General features: G+C 38.0%; 1 protein-coding gene across 8 annotated transcripts in view; it reads left to right on the top strand.

Annotated features, from left to right (window-relative positions):
- Positions 1-641: 641 nt before the first annotated feature.
- Positions 642-16,453, top strand: part of LOC111335443 (uncharacterized) — a 16,350-nt gene continuing 538 nt past the window's right edge. Inside the window, exons 1-13 of one of the 8 annotated variants that reach the window (XM_088744155.1) lie at positions 642-994; positions 5,910-5,957; positions 8,340-8,438; positions 8,710-8,752; positions 9,681-9,889; positions 10,099-10,179; positions 10,860-10,913; positions 10,996-11,067; positions 11,791-11,960; positions 12,718-12,910; positions 13,676-14,939; positions 15,312-15,692; positions 16,044-16,453. The exon at positions 16,044-16,453 is cut by the window's right edge and continues 538 nt beyond it. In XM_088744155.1, coding sequence (XP_088600281.1) covers positions 983-994; positions 5,910-5,957; positions 8,340-8,438; positions 8,710-8,752; positions 9,681-9,889; positions 10,099-10,179; positions 10,860-10,913; positions 10,996-11,067; positions 11,791-11,960; positions 12,718-12,910; positions 13,676-14,939; positions 15,312-15,692; positions 16,044-16,072 — 2,655 coding nt within the window. In that variant the 5' untranslated portion in view covers positions 642-982 and the 3' untranslated portion in view covers positions 16,073-16,453. Of the gene's footprint in view, positions 995-2,818; positions 2,937-5,557; positions 5,694-5,822; positions 5,958-6,497; positions 6,611-8,339; positions 8,439-8,709; positions 8,753-9,680; positions 9,890-10,098; positions 10,180-10,859; positions 10,914-10,995; positions 11,068-11,790; positions 11,961-12,717; positions 12,911-13,675; positions 14,940-15,311; positions 15,693-15,847; positions 15,906-16,043 lie in introns of those variants that run through there. The other 7 variants (XM_022941343.2, XM_088744154.1, XM_088744153.1 and 4 more) reach the window with 7 other exon arrangements.

Genomic DNA, 16,453 nt, shown 5'->3' on the forward strand with positions numbered 1-16,453 from the left:
AAGAATCGGGTACAACAACCATATTTTCTTTTCATTTCTTGGATCACAGAAAATTGTCAATCGACATGGGTTGTTATTTTAGCTGGAAGTCAATACTGTCAGACTAGGTTATGAGTTCGTACCTCCAAGGTTCCAGGTTGGCTTCCAGCTTTAATTTTTTCAATCTTCTTATTCCTAATGCCAAAATTCTTGGTAAGTTTTTGCTTTTTTTCTTATTCATAGGCTTTGTATCAACCCCTGCTCCTCAGTTATTTATCAAAGCTGAAGTGTTTTTTTTAAGAAAATCAAACTCAAAGCTTCTTCACTAAAAGGTTTTTCTTTGATTTGTTAGTTTTGACCCCCACAGTCCCGGTGTCATATTTCATTTAGTAGCTTCGTTTTGATCGACATCAAGTTTGCTGTTTTCTTCTTTTGTGACGTAACAGTATGATACTCAGTTTGACAAGCAATATCTCAGTTATTCTGAGATATTTTCCTCCCTGCTATCAATATTTTTTGTTGTAGATTCCATGAATGGTCAGCGAAATTGAGAGTTGAAATAGTCGGATAGACAACACTGCGGGGAAATGCGAACGTGCGTAAAATCAATTTATTACGTAAGCAGAAGTAACATAATTGACCAATCACAAGCCGTGAGTTTGGCAGCATTTTGATACAAGCGTGTTGAGGCTTTTGTTGAAAACTGTTTACAGTTGAGTTCAGATTGTTCATTGTATTTGCGGTAATTGTGGCTTTGCAAGGGATATTTCTTGATCCAGGTGATTAAGAGAAGTCATTACCTCAAGCTGTGCTAGAGTGATATGTAAATGTGGACTGAAAAGTCAAGCTGTCTGTTACTGAAGCCGTTCCTAATTACCCAGGCCGGCTGAGTAAGGTAGTTGACCTTTGACGAGCCCGGTTTGTGCGGAAAAGATCTCGTTGAGTACAGCACAAAATAAACTACAGCCACCTTTGCTATTGAGTCTTCATTGAAGGTGTCAAAATGGAAGTGAAGGTATGTTTTGGCTCTTTACTTATCCAGTATATTGTCAAGCAACCTAAGAACCGACTCGTCTTTTTCAGACGGTGCGCGATCGCGAGCGCAGTGTTATTTTATCTGACCGATAAATACGTCTGATGAGTCTACGTCGTACTATACAGGCCTATCTGTGTTAATTTTCTCTTTTTCTCGTCAAGTTATTATAGTGTTTCAGTACTTAAGAATTCAAGGACTTTAGAAACCTGAACAGACTGATTGCTTGTCTTTGTATACTGCTTACGCACTAGCTTATGACTCCCAGTTCACAGTTTCCACCGATTTAATTTAAAGAATCTGTCAGCCGATTGAAAACCACTGCCTCCCGTTGGTAAAGTATTCGTATCTACCTTGGAATTAAGGTAGTTTTGTGCCGAAATATGATCAAATCGTAGAGGTTTTTAAATTTAAATTTGGGTTTTTATATTTTCTCAAACGCCGACTTAAATATCGATAGACGTGTGTCACATTCAGGGAAAGTAAGCTGTAAAAGGGTAAAAGTGAGTGGTTGAGAAAGTATTTAAAGTTTCCAAGTGACATTTTTTCAAATTCTGTCTTCAAATCTCTTGAAGTCATTCAAAAGAATATTTAATCTGGTTTCTGTTACGGCCGACAACGCTGGCAACTGCGTGGTGTTAGACAAGATTTATTCAAGTGCTGTCAATATTATATTCATGTCATCTAATAATTGGTTAACGTGCATCAGGCAAATCTAATTGCCTAGTCTGTTTGCGTTGTAAGAAATTAAAAAAAACTAACTCGAGGCACTTTCTGTTCTTCTCTTATCCTTCCACGGATCTTGCAATTTTAATTTTTTGTAGGGGCTATGATAATTTTCCCCATCTGAGCTATTATCCGCTGGTTATCAACAAATGCTCGGGCAGTAGCGATCATTTGCAATTAATCAGTTTTTGATACTCCTAATATTGCACCCAATAACTCTGAGGTTGAATAATCTTCAGTAGTTAAAGCCAGAATATTCATATTGTAGTCTGTGTTCATTGCAATATTGTGCTCTTGTACATGTAAAATTTTTTTTTATTCTTGATTTCCTAGCAACTCTAAATAAAAACCACTTGAGCTTGTTTTTTTGGTAGACTTTAGGGATAGTGTTACCAATAACTTTTTTCATCTACATTGTACACACCAATTTGGTACCATAGTGAATATTTGCTAGTGTGGCTAAAATATATACTTGAGAAAACCCTTTTTCAACAAAAGTAAAGAGAAGGAATTAACAACTGTTTAGACTTGTTAGTCTGGAGTTTTAATTATCCAGGATATTCATGTAATCACCCTTTGTTCAACTTCCTTCCTGCAAGGAGGTAGTGCCTTTTCTCTCATTAGCCACTGCAAGGCTTTAATTACTTTTTCAGTGTCAACTTAGGCCAAAGCTTTTTTTTTGTTTCAGTAAATTACATTTTGAAAGACATGAAAATTCTTTTGCTTTATTGATGACAAAGAAAGTTTTTTTTCCTGTCAGTAAATTCAGTTGTATTGTGAAAATGATGGTGAAAATTCTGTTTTCATTTATGATGCCCTTGTTACAATCATTATTTCCCAGTCACAGTGGAATATCAGTAGTCGATCCCACTTTGTAGTAGAGCTAATCTTGGATGAGCTTTGACCATGCAGACAATTGGTTTTCTACATCACATCATACTCTTTAATCCACTCTTCAGTATCTTTAACCCAGATCTTGTATTATGTTACCAACTATAATACAGGCACACAATGACTCAAGTCTGTTATTTGTCTGTCTGACTACAAAGGCCTCCAAACTTGCAATCTTTCGACTTGTAGTTTCTACAGATGTGAGGTGAAGGTATGTCTAAGCTCTCGATCTTTTGGGATCTTTAAAAAAGATCCAGCTGTGTGGTACTGAAATCTGAAGATGGCATTGCATGGAAGAAACACCAAGGTAATGATCCAGTTAGGTTTCTTAGCCTTCATGTCTGAGCTCTTAATCTTTTGGGTACCTTTTAAGAAATGACCTTTCTTCCCTGATGAAAGTGTTAAAATTGGAGTTGAAACAGGCTTATTTACATATCTATGAAACTTATCACAACATGGTAAGACTAGCCAATGTGAGAGAGGCCCAGACATTGAAGTGGCATTCAGGGTTTCCAATAAGAGGTGTAGTAGTAATAGACTAGTTTAAGGGGACAGGAGAGGATTCTCCACATCTTAATCAGACACAACTCAAACCATCAAAATCTAGGCAAAGGTTATGTGTACCAGCCTGACAATTACCTTCTTTTGGATGTCTATTGAACTCATAAAGTATTCACTTTGGTACCTTAATTTTGAAGTTCAGGTTGGAATAACAATCATTTTTTAAGCAAGAACCAGGTTGTTTTGGTGAATAGCAAAACCTTTCAGTTATTACGATTTATAGAATGACTTACACCGTTCACATCAACTGAACATTTCATAGTTCATAACTATTTAAGAATCTCTTGTCCATTATTGCCCTATATGTATATAAAAAGTGTGCTTAGTGTAAGAATTGAAAGTCTTTCTTTGTGCTGAGAAATTATCTTTTAATAATTCTTTATGGTGGAACTCACTGATTTGATACTAAAATTTGAGATTTTTATGGTGATCTATTAGTGCTGGAAAGACTAATTTTACACCAAAAGGTTTATGAACCTAAAAAATGAAAACAGCATTATTTAAAGGACTAAAATTTGGTTGTCCAAGTTCATAGTACACTGTTGGTAACTTAATATATGTTTTGATTTATAAATTAGATTGATTTAATAATAACCTAAAGATGAGCCAGTTTTCTAAAATTTTATTTTTATTAGAAAGTCAGTTTGCCTAACAGGAAGGAAACCAGGATTAAAATAAAAGGAACTGTGGATTAGAGTTAAGTTTTCAAATCAGTTTACTTTTTGAGTAGGTAGGGAAAACGGTGAGGTGAAAATTTTGGGAATTGGCTACATTCACTTACATGTATATGTCATGTAAGAGTCAGGTTGGCACCAACTCGAGATACAACAGTTGTGAGAGTTGTAGTGTTCCTGAAGGCTCTATTCCTTAAAAATTACAGTTATGAAAGGAATAGGAGAAGTACACAATGTGTCTGTAGTTACCTGACTCCTAGGTGAAAGGAATTTGTTTAAGACCATCAGCTGATTTAAAGTTATGGTCAACAAGAGCTTAATTGATTTTTTTTTTATGTGGGAACTTGTAGTTTTCTCCTCTTCAGTCAGCAATGGGTAAAATTTACTACTTGAAGTACCTTTTATTGCATATATCAACATATTACTCACTTTGTATGCATGCATTGGAGAGGTTTTCATGTAACTGCACTTTTAAGGACATCAGAGCATTGTACATGTAGATGGGAGCCATTGGTACAGATTATTGACAAAGTCTATTTTTTTAGACTTTCAATCTGTAAGTTATACATATTCATTTTGTTTCTAGGTTAAAGGATATTTGTTCAAGATATCAATATTAAAGATCTTTTATTCAAGATTAAAGTTGGTTTCTGACTCGTCAGTGTGAATTGAATAATTTATCAGTAATAAGTCAGAAGACAGTTTAAATGAATTTTCTGGCTTGTTTCTGTCAAAGGAGTTGACATGATCTGTAGCATTCAATTCTCTCAGTTTTTACTGGCTAGATGTCAACATTGTTGCATTCTACATTCCCTTTGCTATGGTGATATGATTATACTATTCAGAAAAAGGCAACATCACCAGCTGTGGAGTTTTCATTAAATGTCATTTGTTAATTATAGGTTGATGATTATTTTTTGTGTGTGAATTTGGCAACTAGATGTGACAAGTTACATAATGAATATTCTTTTTTCTTCACAACAAGAATTGGACTACATGTCATTTGTTTCCAAGTTCAAACTGATGTTTTTTTTAAAGCATATTGTGTTGTTATAAACTTGGAAGCACTATAATTAATTTTGGTTAATATGCAAGCCATGGTAACCAAAACTATGCAACAATTAACAATAATTATGGCTACTTATTTTGTGGAAGGTGTTAATGCATTTTTTAAATTAATTTTTCAGAACCGACAGTTTGTTTCACAATGTGTAATTGATAAATTATTGGTTTGTCTCATTTGAATTCCATTTAAAAGAGGTTGCTGTGAAAGAATATCATAGAGTTTGTTGCATGGTTTGCTGGCATGTAAATTATGCAGTATCTTGATTTATATTAGTTTTTGCTTTGCAAATGTTTCCTTTAAAACTGGTCCTGGATTTCAATAACTTGACTTTCACATGGATTTGTGACAGGAAATAGAATTCGCATACTTCAAAGCACTCTCTAATTTGTGGTTGTGTTATTAAAAAAGGAACAAAACCAGTTCAAAACAGAAAATGATATTGCAGGCAGTATAGGAATTCTGATCGAATCAATTTCTCTTGAAGAACTGCAGTTAATGCAGATCCTCAATACCTTTAAATGATAACTAGGACTTTCTCTGTATCTTTCTCTCCTTGTATATGAAACAAAGCTGTTGTCCCTTTTTAATTAGTAATTACCATGCCAAGTCAGTTTTCAATTTCCTGATCATGAGAAGGGTGACATGCTAGTTAATATTCAACAATTGAGCAGAGGTTTGAAACTTAACCACAGCACCTGTAGTTTATGAGACCTCATGGGATGGAAATATGGTTTTTATATGCGTAACAGCTGTAAACAATGAGGTAAGAATGATAGTCTGGATGAATATTTATTCAGTGCAAATGAACCCAAGCTAATCAGTGCAGCTAATGATTGCAAGTGGTTTTGTTGACAACCTGAAGTGAATTGATTGTGTGATTTAAGAGTTTCTTGTGTCTTTCCAATGCTTTCTCTTCTTCTCATTGGCAAATCTAATGGCTCTGAAATCTTCTCGCTACTTGCTGTACTATCCCAAACAGCCTTACTTCTGCCAACCAGATTGGAAAAGGGTGTCTAAGCAGAGATTTGTAAGTTATTGTGTTATTTGAACTCATTTGTTTTGTTATCTATGAATCACTGGTGACTCATGACATTTTTTAAGTAGAATTAGGTGACTCATGCGGAAATTGCATGTAATTAAAGTGTTCTTCTGAAAGAGACAGATTTGCACTTTAACAACTATCAGTTTTGAATTACAGTAATTGTGTAGAGGTGATCAGTTTGAAATGCACCATTGTCTTTGTCAATTATTTTTTGTTCAAATATCTTTTCTGTTAAATGCCAGGCTGTGTTGAATGAAATTGGTAGTTTAATATTGAGATACAGGGTAGGTTCTAAACATTAAAAAAATGTGTTGAGGTTGCAAGGTACAAATTAAAGTGATACACTGGTTTTTCACAAACACTTATTTTGCCATGGCACTTTGCTTCAAGATGTTAAAGTGCTACTGCGACCAAAAATGCACCTTTTCTTTTCTCCTCAGAGGTTGAAAGTACTTACCCTAAGTAACAAATTTGCCAAATCTTAAGGCAAAACTCCATCGAGAAGTAATATTATTTTCCCTGTAGATTCGCGATCTGAATGGCCGCCATTCTTCGAACTACAGAACTCCGCGCGAAGAAGAAGAAACTGGGTCGAGAACGGAAGTGACGTCAATGACTCAACAAATGTGGCTAATTTGGTATGCCGAGAGAGAGTTGTTTTTCTGGTTCCGCAGGAAAGAAGGAATAAAATTCAAAAGAATTGTTCCCCAGCTTTCTTTTGCGTATTTCTTGTAAAGGCATACCTTCACGACGTTGTCGAAGTGAGTCAATGATGTCGCAACTAAAACCGCTGTAGTTATTTTCGCAGGCTCTCCAGTGTGTTATTCGAGCAATGGTGGAAGAATTTTTAATGTCTTCGCAGCGCTGTTTTTAAGGAATAACGTCAAATTTGAGAAACTTACACTTATCCTTATAGTTTAGGGTCTAAATGTGAAGTTAACACCAGACAATTGGGAAAATAAAATGCAAAAATTTCATTGCAGTAGCACTTTAAGTTGCATTCTGTGGGCAGGATTGTTACTACAGAGCTATAATAGATAGGGATGAAATGGTAAAATGGCCACCGTAACGATTACAAAAGCTGATGTTTCGAGTGTTAGCCCTTCGTCGGAGCGAATGACGAAGGGCTAACGCTCGACAAAGGGCTAACGCTCGAAATGTCAGCTTTTGTAATCGTTACGGTGGCCAATTTACCATTTCAACTTTGTTGATATATCCAAATTATAATAGATAGGTACAGCCGTAAATGTAAAAAGCCCTGGCATGGGGTACTTCAGCTTACAGTGAAGGGTACAAAATTTATCGATATTCTGTTTATAAGAAAGTTAATTACACACAATTTTGAGCTAGCTGTGTAAGGTTTGCATCTTCAAAGGGGTTAATCATTATGATTTAATCACAGTATACATTGTTTGGTAAACCTTGAATTTAGTTAACTTTTTAAATGAAATAAACTAAGTTCTTTTCAAGATATGTCAAGATCTGCACCATGAAGTTTCAAATTAAGGAAACTTTTCTTTGTTTAAAAAAGAAATGCTATATTTTGAGTTGCAGGCTGGTGAAATAAGATTATTTTCTTGAGAGAAATTATAAATACCCAGCACAACTTTTTGGCAAGCAGTTGTGTCTTGTTCTTTTTAAAGTCTATTTACACACATCTGTAGCTTATAAGCTTTAGTCAAAAATCCATCATTGACCTTGTACCTACGGGTCATTTGTTTGCATGACAGTGAATGAGATTAACTACTTGTACAGAACAGCAAAAGCTGAAAATTGAGTTGATTAAATCTACTTTAATCTTATGCACAGTATCAGTGATGGAAAGAATTGAACAGTCATGCTTTATTTAAGTGTTGTACAATCTAGTTTCTGGTTGGACTTTTACTTCTCTCCTGTTTGAAATTGTGCAGAATGATGTACATCTAGGTAAAATGTATGGCTCTTGTGAAGTGGAAAAACTGACATTTATTCAATTTATGCCAGTTAAATGCAGTCATGTTGCAAACATACATCTTGAAGGAAGGAAACTTCCAGTCTGCACTTAAGGAAACATGAAGCATTTTTCTTCCCTCAGGCATTTGTTGCATATCACTTAAAGTGGTAACAGGAATTTATTTCTTAGCAATTCCCAGGCACAGTTGGATAATTACTGCACACTTGAATGGTTGCAGTCACTTACATGTATTTTGAAGCAAGAGGTAGCAAAGTGTGCATAGATTATTTGGTCATGCCCAATGATTATTACTACTTACCTAGTTGCATTAATGGAACTCAGCCAACAATATATTTGAGGATAGGAAAGAAGTGAAATGTGACATAAAGTACTGGTTTGATGACTTACACTACAATGTATGATTATTTTTACAGAGTGATGGGCTCGATGAAGAAATGAAGGATGATATTGATTCTGTGCGGGGTCTGTTAGACAGGTTGAAGGATGATAAGGAGAGGGAACTTCTTAAAGAGGTGTTCAGTTGTATGATCTGTGATGAAATTATAACAGTGAGGAGTACAGTTTCCTAAAAAAACACACAGTGAGGCCAATTTCAGTAGGGCTTAAAACTTTATATTTGATCTACTCCAATTTTTTTTCCAGGTATTTTAATCCGACAAATGTTTGTATCATTGTAACCAAAAGTGTGACATAATTGATACTTGTGAATAGGTTTGTTCTACATTGGCTACAGTACTTTTCCTGTAGTTGAATAACACATATATTTTTGCTGTCTTTATTTAGTCTCCTTCAAGTTCAGTTAATGAAGATGGATACAGAAACTCTGGTATAGTGTACATTTACTTTTATGTTCATACAGTATAATTTACATGGTAAACAGTAGCCTTCATCTGGCAAGAAAGTATTTCGGGTTTCTTATACAGACATGAGAGCATAGCTTTAGCACTGAGTTACACATGCAAAAAAAACAAATAAACAAATAAAACTTACCCAAGTGAACTACAGAGCTCAGTGTGGAGGATCTGTTTATGTAAGGTTTGAAAGTTAGGAAATATATCTCATTAAATGTCAAAAGGGTGAAAGTTTCTAAAGAAACTGTGGTGCTGCGTCGGCAGGGATAAAAGTTAATTTGGTTATATCAACTAAGTTGAAATTGTAGAATGGCCATTGTAAAGAGTTAAAAAGCTGACGTTTTGAGCATTAGCCCTTCCTCAGAGCAAATGGTGAAGGGCTAACGCTCGAAACGTCAGCTTTGTAACTCTTTATGGTGGCCAATCTACAATTTCAACTTAGTTGATATAACCAATTACCTCATTAAATGTCACCCGGCCATTCCCCCATTTTAGCTGCCAGGGCATACTAACACATTTGACACATTTAGACCATTTAGGAGAAAATGAGAGTTCTATTTTGACATCTTTTAATTTGCTCTAGTGTGTTTCAGTTCAAAAGCAGTAACACCAGTAGAGTGGTAACTAACAAGATTTTTGTGTGCCTGATAATTTGGTTTTCTCGACTGAGTTGATAATGTAAATATGCCATTGTAAAGAGTTTGTAGAGCTGATATTTTGTTGGGGCTAATGCTCAATGAAGGGTAAACTTAGACATCAACACAGCACCATATTCTCTGTGGAAAGATACCTTTCTTACTTCATGTGCCATTCTACTTGAAATTGTAAAACACTTGTGTGAAAAGATTGTGCAGCTGGATTACATGAACATACTAATTGCTGCATTTCACCTTTTAATTATAGTTGGTGAGAATTTGGTTGGTGAACTTGTAAAGAAATCAGCAACCCTTGTGATGAATTTGAAACCTGTTTCCAAAACAAGAGATTCAGCAACAAAAATGGGTTTGAGAGATGCAGCAGCAAGGGATGATAAAGGAGATCCTTCTGGTAAAGGAGTTTCACAGAAAAGAAAACAGGATGCATTCCTGGTGGAAGTACAAGAGAGAGCTGAGGTATTGCATATTGAACAAAATGAGAATTATTTCTTACATTTTAAGGTGGTTCTGTACTTACACGATTCTCCTCTCCACTGCAGATTTTAAAAGGTACCAACAAACTGTAAGGCTTAAGTGCCTTAATTGTACTCTGTAGCTATTTTCTTGAGACGAGGGTAGAAATCAAACCCAGCTTAACAATGTTAATTTTTTTGGTTTGATCGTAGGTGATAAGTAAAAGTGCTCGAAAAGCTCCAGAAACAGTAGTATCATCAATTGGACAAGATGTTGAGGGTGATCCAGATACGGTGAGTACAACAAAGTCCTAGAAGGAAGAGAAGACTATGTACAATGTAAACATGCGTTTGTTTGTCATATAATTATTTACATAAGTATACTTGGTCACTGGTGATTCATGGTCAAGGATTACCTGATACGATACTGGAACGCTCATTTTTGAAGGTGCATGGTCACCATGCAATTATTTCCTTGTTTTAAAAGAGACGATGAAGGATCATACAGATGTTCCAATAACTTCTTGATTGACGACCCTATTTCTACAATTATCCTCTCAATTTTTAGCCCACATCTATGTTGTTGAATAAACCCCTGTACTTCCTCCTTGGGGACTGTTCGCTCCATTCACTTCACTTTTGCTAATTATGGGGGATCGTCTGAGTACTGAATTTACGCTAGCATGCCAAGAACACAGATGTTATCAGCTGCAAGTTGGAGAGTAATCACGAAGAAGAGATTTTCGAGTGGGTCCTAAATTTTGACCTGTTTTGCGTCAGAATTAACGTAAACGTACCACAATTTGCGGCAGTGTTTGGGAATTCTGATAGCGTTCCTTGAAATGAATCTTACTTTACATAGCAACAATGAAGATTCGGAAAAGAAGTATTTGGACCGTTTGTCATCGATTCGATATACGTGTTCCTTATGTCAACCAGTTCTAGTAAAACTACACTTACTCTGTTTTATACAGGTAGAGTTTCTTAGGAAGATTCGAGCTGCACCATCCTCGTCAAATGATTTTCGTGTAAGTAGAATTGTTCCTAGTGATTTACATTTGCTTTTGTTGTCTCGATTCATTATTTTAAGCTGAATTTTTTACATCTTAGATGGAGGGCAACGAGACCAGACCTTTCAGAAGGAAATCAGCCTCAGAAGTTGACTTATCTGTTGTTGTGTCGGTAAGAGTTTATTTTTGTTGGTTTGACCCTTTACACCTTAATATCTGTGTGTATATTCTCAATACTGTTTCCTAAGGTAGTGAAAAGGAGAATTTGTTTAGCAATCAAGAGCTTCTACACTTGGTGATCATTTCCTTTATTCTCATGACCTTAGTGTTTGATTCACGGGTGATAATGTAAGGAGAAGTGAGATGTAAGTCACTCTTTTGGGGTCAGAAGGTTAAAAGGAGCGATCATCATTCTTTTGTGGGCCATGCAGCTGTTAAATACTCAACCTGGCTTCTAAGTTTGACATTTCTACCCTACAAGGTCCCACAAGAGAGGAGGGGTTACAAGGGTGACTACGATCTCTTTCTTTGTTTTTTAAAGTGGCATAGCTTCTTATGTCAACGAGACGCTTTGTAGGAGCCTCCTGCTGGAAGTCTTGGATATGCCGGTCCACGAGGCAATGAGGCTGAAGGGTTAAGAGGCTGCTCGATCCGCGTTTTAATCTCATGGGGCACCCCCACCCTCTCCTCCACCCCTCATTTCAGGCCTGATTATAGGGAGTGCATCTCACAGCTAAGTGACTTGCGCGTGAGATGCGCACTTCCCGCGTATTTCCACCCAAGTAAGTTATCTTCAGCCGATGATGGTGGAGTTTGTAGCTCACATTGAATTAACTTTCCTCTGAACGGATTATTTGAATGGAATTTCAAGCGAAAATACTTAACTATTTTGCAGAATTCTTCGACTTTAAACTTGGAAGTTCAAAAGTCTAAAATCCCTTTGGCGAGGTCAGGTTCGTTAAAAGACCGCAGAAGACCCTCAGCTGCTTCCAGGCGGAAAAGTCTCAGGTCAAGTTTGATAGAAGATTTGGACGATTCAGTTGCTATCAGCGAAGGAGAAGAATCGTGAGTATTACCTATGGCTGAACTACTGTAGCTGGAGCAAATTGCTGTATCAGCGATGCAAACTCATCTCTGCAAGTATTAAGGGAATTAAGGCAAACTTCGTTGGAATTGTAATACCAACTTGTGCAGTTTAAGGGAGGGTGGGGCTCTTTCGCGTGGTTTGTAGTTTCCATGGACGCGTCACTTCCTTTGTTTCGCGTGTGAGGTAGCATAAGTTTGAGACATTTCATCGCTGGCCAACTGAGTTATCACCTAAATGTTCGCCTTTCTTGTTTAACTTGATTTAACTTCGCTTTCGTGGCCCTTCGAGCGGAAAGGTTCCTACAGCCGAAATGGAATGGTATATTGCTATGTGCTGCTTTTGAATTTATCTATGCCATCGGAGTAATTTCAGTTGTGTGTTGAGCGTATCCCAGGGTTGTTTTGGGACTGTCTTTGCTCCTGGAGTGGTCGGAAAAACTCGCGATGTGAACCATTCATGCTCACAACTGAATCAAATTGCTTCCTGATCATCAGCATTTTCCCGCGCTTGAGAAAGGGCAGGAAAAAGGTGCCCGCTCGTTTGTTGTCCCTTCTGTTCTGTGTGACTTTTGTGATAACTTTCGTTTTGATTTTTAACACTCAAACGAAACTCATGCGACCAACGTCTCTGGATATGTATGCTTCTACCTCTCTTTGATTTTGTTGTAATTGACAGATCTGTAAGTGGATGTGTGGATATCATAGAGGTATAAGCATTTTTTTTTTTCCATTTCAGGATGGATGAAGACCGTAGTGTTACATCAGGGGGGAGTTTCATCATAAAGAACTCTCCTCAGTCGGGCGCAGGAGATGTAGTGAGACCACGAACCAAGCCAAAGCCTAAAGTGAAGAGTCAAACTGTATCTGGAATAGCTCTACCAGGGTTGGCCGATGCGTTGAACAAGAAACAAGTCGCAGCTGAAAATAGGGTTGGTCCATCGGAGAAACGAATTTTTTATTACACTAGCGTATAAGCTCACAAAACTGGAAACTATTCAAACAGGGAGTCCATTACCTCTCTCTACTTGGGAATAGAGAGTTATCTATCTTTAATTTTTCCAAGGTACAACTCAGCCAAGTATCAAGAATACGTCGAAGTTTGTTTTGATTGATGTCTGGGTGAGGTGATGTCTTGAGATTTGCCTTGCGTGATGTCGTGCGTGATGTTTTACGCGATGTCTACGTGATGTCTTTCGTGATATCTTGCGTGATGTCTCGCATGATGTCTTGGTGGCGCTTTGACCAACTACACAGAGCCAGAATATAATCAACTCGTTGTCGTTGTACAAACTTTGACAAGTTGTCGGGGCACTTCTTCCCTTGATCGTGAACGGTTTGGCTTCCCTTTTACCTGTTCATTTTTCTGCATGGAATATGGTTCAGGGGCTTTTCACGGGACGCTGTCTATCTAGCGTAGATTACTAGGGATTGTCTACCGTAAGGGCCTCTTTCTTTCACCCCCAAGGTCTCATTAGTTATTCTTCTTACTGTCTGCCATATAATTCTTATGAAGTTGGTCTGGATAATTTGGTGTTGTATCCTCTAATAATGCCCTAATTGATACTTTTCTTCATTCTTATCACTTGTTTGCTCAATATTGTATTGATATTGTAAAGAGGGATTCTGTTGCTCTTGGGAGGGGTTATTGTCACAAGGAGACATTCACATTTCCTCCTTTTTTTGCGTTCTTTCAGCAGCGTTCCCAGGGTAGCGCAGCCGACATTGTCCGTGCGGCTGCCGAAAATAAGAATAACATGGCAGCCAAGGAAGAAAAATTGGAGAAAGATAATGAAAAACCAGCTTGGCTTGTAGAGGCAGAGGCACGGAGGAAACTCCACGAAGAGCGACGGCATCCCAAAAGGAAGGAACACGGAGAGAGTCAAACAAGCCGTGGGTCAGAAAAAACGGTGATAAATGGCCCTGTACTCAGGTCTTTGCCTCAGAGACATGAAGCAGTGAAGGACAAATCTGTCAGTGGTGAGGCGATGAACGTACTTCACAATGTTGTGCTTCGTCCTGTTCGGAAACCCGAAGCAGTTCCGACCAACTCTGATAACGACAGCGATGCTACCAAATCGTCGAATGTATGTCTTCGTCCCGTGTCTAAACCAGGTCCTTTAGATGACCAAGCTGAGATCCAAGAAAGCGAACGTAGTAAACCTCGTAACATCTTGCTACGTCCTTTACCCAAACCAGAACCAGCGGTGAATGAAAATACCGAGGACACCAAGGGAAGTTTTCAACCTGTGCGTTTGAAACCCATTGTATATCCGCGCCTCGCAAGACCTTCGGGTTCTTCAATCGCGAATGGCGAAGCAACGCCGATGCGCAAACGATCGTCTTACGAAGAAACATCATCTAGTTCACCGCCCGTCAAACCTATCACGCAATCATTTACGCGTACCGTGACGTCGACACGTTCTCAAGAAAACGGTGTAGTGACAGATCAGAGTTCATCGTCGGTTCAATCCGTAAAAAGTTCACGTGAGTATCACACCGTCCATCCTCTTACCCCGATAACTTTGGAACCGAAGGTTTCCGAAAATTCTTCGCCACATATAAATGGTGAACGAGTCACGATATCCTCGAACTACTTGAGTGGCCCTCATAAGCTTCCCTCTAAAACAACGCCTAAACCTTCAAACAAATCCAAGACAGTGACAGTTACCGCTTCTGAAGTGCCGGAGCTTTCATCAGTTAGGCGAACAAGCGTCGAGCTAATACACGCCAAAGTGGAAAGGAAATCTTCGCGGCTTGCAAGTTCAGTCGTGCCAAACAGTCACAAGTCATACGGGGACCTGAGTGGATCCCGAAGAGGAAGTGACCCGCGGGACAGAGCAGAGATATTTGACTCAGCTTTCAGGCCAACATATACTGGGGACGTGCTGCCACAGTGGAAAATTGACCTCCTTGAGAAGAAAAAGAACACAGCGGCTTCACGCGGAGGGGCAAGCAAAGGTAGATCGAGTGACATTTTTCTTCTTACAAGACAATGATTGATTTCTGATGTTGGCAGCTACCCACTCAGTAGGTGCACAAGTTTTCTTAACCCTTGAACTCCCAAGATCTGATTGTTAATTCTCCCCTCTAGCTGCTACATATTTGCTCGTAAATTAGTTACAAGAACTTGGTGTTAAATCAAGATAATTTCCAGTTGAAGTCATGTCACCTGGGCGATCATATTCTTCTAAAGATTTTGACGAGTTTATTAGAAAAATCTTTCCCTTCCCCCCCTCCCCCGCGAAAGTTTACGGCCACTAATTTTCCTTGGTACTTTTTGTAGTTCCAGGAGAACCAGTCCTCTCATGAAAGTCGTATTTTTGATTGCAGATCGCCCACATCAGACGCACATCACAAACGCAGTTGTGGTTCCACCTTGGAAGAAGGAACTGGCTGAGAAACGAAAGCAACGCACTCCTGTCAATGGTAACCAGGCCCCCAACAAAGAGAATGAACCGAGTTCGTCTTTGGAACTACCGCAATGGCAAAAGGAATTAGCGGAGCGAAGAAAGCGTAGAGAAATTTTACCGGGTCAAGAGCCCCCCGAGAAAAGTGACAGTCCTCCAGAAAGACCTGAATGGCAGCGGAGACTGAAAAATACTCGACGAAACCAACCGATCGTGGCCCCGAAAGGACCATCGGAAGATTCGGCGGACTCGGTTCCAAGTTTTATTAAGGAGTTTGAGAAGAAGAAAAGAACGTTTCCTCGCGGTAAGTATGTCAGTCAAGTAGAAGCTAGCTACAACTAGCTTCCAGGGAAAATTAGCGAGGGTTATATTGTTTTCCGTTATGACAATCGAATAAGGAGGCCAGGGGTTTTTGTCGATACGGCCAATTATTTACATTTGATCACCATTTCCTTGCAGAAGATGTACCCAAGGCTATGTGATCTTTTTGCGTTTACACCAGCTGGACAGCATTCTTGTTAGTACAAAAAGAGTAGCAGCAATGTCTTTGTTCACAACCGCAATCCAATGCTTCGGTTGAACAGGCTTAATTACGCAGTTGTATTGTATTCAGTGTATTTTATTTATCTAAGCTATGAATTCTTTCGACTTGCAGGTGGCAGCACAAACTCAAGTTACGTTTGATGTCAAAAGAACGATGCAAAATGCATATTCCCCCCATATTCTGCACTTTTGCGTTGTATATGATGATAAATGATTTTAAATGTGTTAAAAAGATTTTTATGATTTGTACAAAGATATCTATATATAAAAAAAGTCATTCAACCACCTAAGCTGGGTTAATTGATTCCTATTTAGTAATGCACTGCTCAAGAAACAGTCTATAATTTCTAAAATTGATAAAAGTTTTATGCGTCAGTTAGATGACTTTGTTTTCACTTATTGCGTTTGTTTGTTTGTTTGTTTGTTTTGTATTATTAAAGAAAAACAGAGAGAATCAAGTTAAGTGCAATATTTATAAATCTTGAAATGAACGCTGAGGCTGTGCCCAGAATTATTAATCAC

The sequence above is a fragment of the Stylophora pistillata genome, chromosome 13 (genome assembly GCF_964205215.1).
Source record: "Stylophora pistillata chromosome 13, jaStyPist1.2, whole genome shotgun sequence".
Lineage (NCBI taxonomy): Eukaryota > Metazoa > Cnidaria > Anthozoa > Scleractinia > Pocilloporidae > Stylophora > Stylophora pistillata.